This window comes from Phaenicophaeus curvirostris, chromosome 9 (assembly GCF_032191515.1).
Source record: "Phaenicophaeus curvirostris isolate KB17595 chromosome 9, BPBGC_Pcur_1.0, whole genome shotgun sequence".
Lineage (NCBI taxonomy): Eukaryota > Metazoa > Chordata > Aves > Cuculiformes > Cuculidae > Phaenicophaeus > Phaenicophaeus curvirostris.
The window spans coordinates 10,673,960-10,679,730 of NC_091400.1; the positions used below are offsets into that span (position 1 = coordinate 10,673,960).

Genomic DNA, 5,771 nt, shown 5'->3' on the forward strand with positions numbered 1-5,771 from the left:
AGTTTGGGTTGGAAGGGACCTTAAAGATCATCCAGTTCCAACCTCCTGGCCATGGGCAGGGACATCCCACTAGACCAGGCTCTGGGGGCTCCAGAGACATCAGGGGCTTCAAAGGCTCCAGGGGCTCTGGAGGCTCTGAGGTATTCAGGGTCTTTGGCGGCATCGGAGGCTCTGGGGGCTTCAAACGCTCTAGAAGCTTCGAGGGCTTCGGGGTCTCTGCGGGCTCCGGAAGCTCCGCGGGCCCCGCCCACGCGGGAAGCCACGCCCATAGCACAGCCCACGCCCATTCCACAAGCCGCGCCCGCCTATAAGCCACGCCCCTTGTCTCCTCTCAGCCAATGAGCGCGAGGGGCGCTCTCCGGCGGCCAATGGGCGCTCGGCTTCCCGCCCCGCCCCCCTATAAGAGCGGCGCCGCGCGGCCGCGCGCCCGCAGAGGCGCCGGGGCGGGGGCGCCGCGGGGCTGCTGTGGTCCACTCGGCTCTCTTTGCCCCCGGCGCTCCGTTCCCATCCCGATGGAGGCTTTCCCGGGAGCCGCGCTGGAGCAGCACCGGCCGCTGCCGCCCGTGGAACGCCTGCAGGGCGCCCGCTTCGGCGGCCACGGCGCTTGCGGGAACGTCTTCAACTCTTGGAACGACTACCTGGGGCTCGCCACGCTCATCACCAAAGCCGTGCGCCCCGGGAAGGGCTTCAGCGCCGAGACCCCCTCGGCGGGGGCCGCGGCCGAGGAGGAGGAGGAAGAGGAGGAGGAGGAGGAGGCGGCGGGGCCGTACTTCGAGGGCGCGCTGGACTTGCACGAGCTGGACCTGTGCGGGCATCACCACCACCACCACCCGAGGCTGCTGGAGGAGCGGCTGGCCGAGCCCGGCGGCCCCGCCGCGGTGGTGCTGGGCTGCTCGGGGCAGCCCGGGACGCGGGGCGGCTCGTGGGGCGGCGTGGTGGTGGCGGGGCGGCTGCCCTCGCACCCGCGCTCCCGCCTGCTCCGGCCCGACCTGCAGGTCTGCGTCTTCTGCAGGAACAACAAGGAGGCCGTGGCCCTTTACACCACCCACATCCTCAAGGGACCCGACGGGCGCGTCCTCTGCCCGGTGCTGCGGCGCTACACCTGCCCCCTGTGCGGGGCCAGCGGGGACAATGCCCACACCATCAAGTACTGCCCCCTCTCCAAGATGCAGGCGGCCAAACAGCTCAAACACGCCCGGACAGCCCTGGGCAAGAAGGGCCGCTAGGAGTCAGGACCCTGGGACCTCCTCGGCATCCTCGCCTCCGTCCCTCTGGGCTTTATTTGTCTTTAAAGCGACCGGTTTGGTCGAAGGGCCGTTCGGAGGAGACCCCCGTGACGTCCTCCTCTCCATCCCCTTTGGGCTCGTCTTTAAAGCAACTGGTTTGGTCAAAGGGTCGTTAGGAGGCGACCCCCGTGGCATCCTCGTCTCCATCCCCTTTGGGCTCTTCTTGTCTTTAAAGCAACTGGTTTGTTCGAAGGACTCTTAGGAGCCAGGAACCTGGGGGCAACCGCCAAGGCATCCTCCAGGAGGTGACCTCTCGCCCCCAGCATCCTCCTCTCCATCCCCCTTGGGCTTTTTTTTTTTTTTTGTCTTTAAAGCAACTGGTTTGTTCTTTCACACTTTAATATATTAAAAGCGGAGGCTAGTGAGCGTCCGGCAGGCACTGGTTCCCCACAGAGCCCGCCCGCGGGAGCCGCACAGCTCGGATGCTCTGTATTGGTTTATTGTAAGAAAATATATATATATGTGATTTTTATGGAAATGGATTTATGGTGAGGTTTGACTGGGGCTGGAGGGGTGAAAAGGAGAGGTTTGACTGGGGCTGAAGGAGTTAAAATGAGGTTTGACTGGGGATGGAGGGGTTAAAATAATGGATGATGGGGGGGTAGGGGTCCCCAAGGGGGAGAAGCAGCAGCAGCGACATCCCCAGTCGCTCTGTTGCCATCAGGGGTCCGGTTGGGTTGTTGGGACTGGACTGGAAAGCTGTCACCTCACCCATTAATAGCAGAGTATTTAATCAGGGTACAGCCCTCCGGTTTGAGTCTTAAAAGTAAACATCCAAGCAATTTTCTTTGCCAGTTGTAATACTGGGAAGCAAATGCTGATGGGACCTGCACTCGGTTAATCGCTTGGGAATTACCACCTCCACCCCGAAATCGCAGCCCGGCACAACGGGAGAGCGGGGCTGTACCCCAGTGTCACCCTTGGACCATCCCACACAGTCTCACAGGTGCCCACAGCTGATCCGCAGCTTTAGGGAAGGTTTGAGAGGAGAAAGCATCCAAACGTTTGCTGGGAAACATCAAGACTCCAGGCTGAGGTGGAAACCAAGCCCTTTCTGCTGACGGAAAGGCAGTGAGCATGGCAGAGAATTAGCTTTGCAGCTTGTGTTTGTGGTGGAGAACAGGGAGGTGGTGGGAAGTCTTTGGAGATAAGAGACCTGGACAAAGCAGAGCTGTGACTGCAGCAGGGAGGTTGTGTGTTTTAAAGAGCAGAGTGGCTTTAATTCCTTGCAAGGTGGGAGGAATCTACCTATGTGGTTAAATATCCTTAAGGTTATACAATACATAACATTAATGCTGGAAACCTGGACCCTCGGTGGTGGCAGTTCCTTGGTACCAACTGTCAGGCAGGGCTGCGTTGCTTCTAATCCTCAAGAGACAGGAAATAAGAGTTTATTGTGCCTCAGGCAGGACGAGGAGCAGCAGCAGGGTTGCAGTTTGCTTTAAGAGTCCTTAAGAGCTGGAAAGCAGGTGCCTAAGTTCTCAGCGCAGAGAGGGCTATGCTGCAGATGGCTTTACCGACAGCTGGGACATGGAGAGGTCCTCGGTCTGCAGGGGTTGCCCTGCCAAAAGTAGGAAAATGAGGAGAGCCTTGTGCAGGAAAAGAGGTGGGTTCTGGCAGAAGAGAGCTGGGGAAGCACGGGGTGCTGCATTTCTGTGGATTCCTTTGGATAAAGGTGCTCAGCAGGGTGGGAAATGGGGACAGGAGAGGGAGAGCAGGATGGTTGAGAATGGAGTCAAAACATGTAGGGTGGGAGGGGAGGGGGGGGTGTCCTGGGGTCGTTTTCCATGGGGTTCGTTATTCACAACTGCCGAGTGATGCAGCTGCAGGGAGGAGGAGGGAGAAACTGGTTTGGGGTGGAAGCATTCTTGGAAGTCTTCATCCCATGGCTCCAAAGATGCTCTTAGTTCTGATTACCCGACACAAAGAAGGTGACATTAAATATCATCTCCTAGTGACTGCAGGTGCCCTCTCCTCATGCTGAGGATCAGTTGTGTGTCATCTCTCATGCACCGTGGGTTCTTCTGAGCTGTTCCGTGTCTGTGTTGGGTTTTGTGATGCTCAGCGTGAATTGGTGGAATCTGTATCCACCACACATCATAATCAAGCCCAAGTGTGCTGCTATGGGAAGAGTTTTCTTCTGTACTTGGGTTACCTCCTTGGGGGGATGTCTGATGATCGGTACCTATCTTATAACACGGTTGACTGGACACAAGACCAAGACGTCAGAAAAGCTCTCCAGGGTTTGATTCGAGCAGGGCTGGGTCCGAGGGGCTGCTGGCAGTTTGTGCTGTGCCCACCCCTCCTCTCTGGGCTGTCCATCTCACTGCTGTGCAGCAGCAGCCCCATTGTGAGCCCTGGAAATCTCTCAAGGCCCCAGGAGATCCCTGCTTGGATGACACTGGCCTTTTGTGGTGCCCGTTTCTTCTCTTCGCTTATTTAAGAGGAAAACTCCCAGTTCCACTCCTGTTCCAAACACAGACGTGCAGTGGAAAGGCTGGGAGCTGCCTGCTGTAGCCACTACACAGCATTAGCCATCCGGTCAAAGCCTTAACAGATAAGGTGGCGGAGTTACAGCTCCAAAAGACCAGGTGGTGGGGGAAGGACCCCAAAGTGTTCCAGAGAGGAGATGGCAAGAGTCAGAATCGGCATCAGCCTGAGAGCAGGGCTCTTCTGTTAGAGTATGGGATCAATGATCTGCCTTTTAAAGCTTTACATCTACAAAGACTGAGTCTTTAAGGACATTTGGGTTTTTCCTTAGGAAGCTGCTTTGATTCCTGAGCCCCAGCACAATCCTGGTGGCACAGAATAAGCAGAAGCAGGCTTGTTCTTGGTCACTCTGGAGTGCTTATTGCAGCAGAGAGCACTTACAGCGTGACTCCGATTCCTTAATTAGAGGACACCATTTACATTAGTAACTTAAATCTTAGAAAATGGCTTGATCTGAAAGCAGCCCATGTGTTCCGCACAAGAGGGCTAAGAAAAGCACCTATCGCTTACTCTCCAGGGATGTGCAAATGCAAAGATTATGGCTACTCATTGAAACCAAATACTCTTCAGAGAACCATGTTATAGCAGGGAAATACGCCCAAGCATCCTGTGATGGAACCTTTTCCATAATGATATTCTTGTAAGGGAATGAACAGAGTGTTGGATGTGAGGTATGATAACCCTCAGCAGACACTGGTCTGGGCAGAAAGCAGGCTCCTTCTCATTAGAAACTGCTCTGAGGTGCAGAGATCACCCAGTGAGGTGCAGAGATTACCCAGTGCCGCTGAGGTCAGGTAAGTCTGTACCAGCTTTAGTCCAAGTCCTGTCTGGACAGGATTTGCTCCAGTTCTGCTGTTGAGCAGAGTGGCTCTGGTGCAGCTAAAGCCACAAAGGCTGTCAAATCCCTTTCCTTCCATGGATGTGCCAGTCAGGCCCACCAAATACATAGGTTAATAAATACCAGAGACAGTTTGCTTACAGTCATTTGTGGAGGAAGAGAATTACTCCTAATTCACCTGTATTAGGGAAATGCTGAAACTTGAAGTTTGGGAAAAACTGTAGCAAAGCCAGTGGTGCACCCGGAATGAAAGGACAACAAAGCCTGAATCACAGAGGGTCTGAGTAGCAGCAGAATAGCTCTTAGAATCCCTATCCCATCATAATTAAATGCATCAGCGATTCTTAAGGGCAAGGGCAAGGACAAGCCTGTGTGGAGTGTTTCAGTTCCTGCCATGGCAGAATAGGATGGATCAGGTGTTCCTGTTGTGCAGCTTTGCAGTGAACCATGCAGGACAGGTACCTCAACAACAGGTACATTTTGGAGGCTGCACTTCACTGACCTAATAAACACCTTGGCATTGCAGGCTTGCACCAGTTAGCAACACCTTTCAGTTACAGGAAGAACACTCGCCTATTGTAGCAATTTTCCTTCCTGGCTGTAAAACCAACAAGGATTCATTTCATTTACAGTAAGAGGAGTAGCAGTTCTCTTCCTGTTGGAGATTGCCTCCTGGCTGCCCACCAGCACTATAGCTCCTGCTGTGCTGCTCACCCTGCTCACAACCATCTCCTCCCAGTCGTGATGCAGTCGTGGCTGTGCCCTGCATGAAGCGGCCCTGGTGCACCCATTACCTTGCTGGTTCTCATAAAAGACTGATTTATCTGATTTTTTTTCACACTAAGCTGCTTTAGACATTTTATTTTCTCGGTATCCCACTCATGCTGAGCGCTGTGTGGGTCCTCAGCCCTGCCTGCAGCCAGGGGTCATGCTCCAGGCCACTCCCAGAGTAGGAAACAAACAGCACTGCTCATCCCTGACCCCCTGCCTCGCTCTGCCCTGGGAGATGAGTTTTACTCAAGCAATGTTTGCATCCTGCAAACCAGCAGCAGCCCTAGGTTCTGCCTTCTAAACGCAGTTTGTATTCTAAGGTTCACTGACAATTTGAATCACAGAATCTCCAGGTAGAAAAAGCCAAAATTACCCCATTTGTCCAC

The 5,771-nt window shown here is 54.5% G+C and overlaps 1 protein-coding gene across 1 annotated transcript; it reads left to right on the forward strand.

Moving 5' to 3' along the window:
- The first annotated feature begins 511 nt into the window (after window positions 1-511).
- On the forward strand, window positions 512-1,774 carry NANOS1 (nanos C2HC-type zinc finger 1). Its single transcript, XM_069863700.1, has 2 exons — window positions 512-1,228; window positions 1,406-1,774. Exon 1 carries the CDS (start codon window positions 513-515, stop codon window positions 1,224-1,226), a length of 714 nt encoding a protein of 237 aa, XP_069719801.1. The 5' UTR covers window position 512; the 3' UTR covers window positions 1,227-1,228; window positions 1,406-1,774.
- Window positions 1,775-5,771: the final 3,997 nt, after the last annotated feature.

Excerpts from the sequence above, each read along its gene's own strand:
- NANOS1 (XM_069863700.1), top strand. The coding sequence starts at position 513 with ATGGAGGCTTTCCCGGGAGCCGCGCTGGAGCAGCACCGGCCGCTGCCG.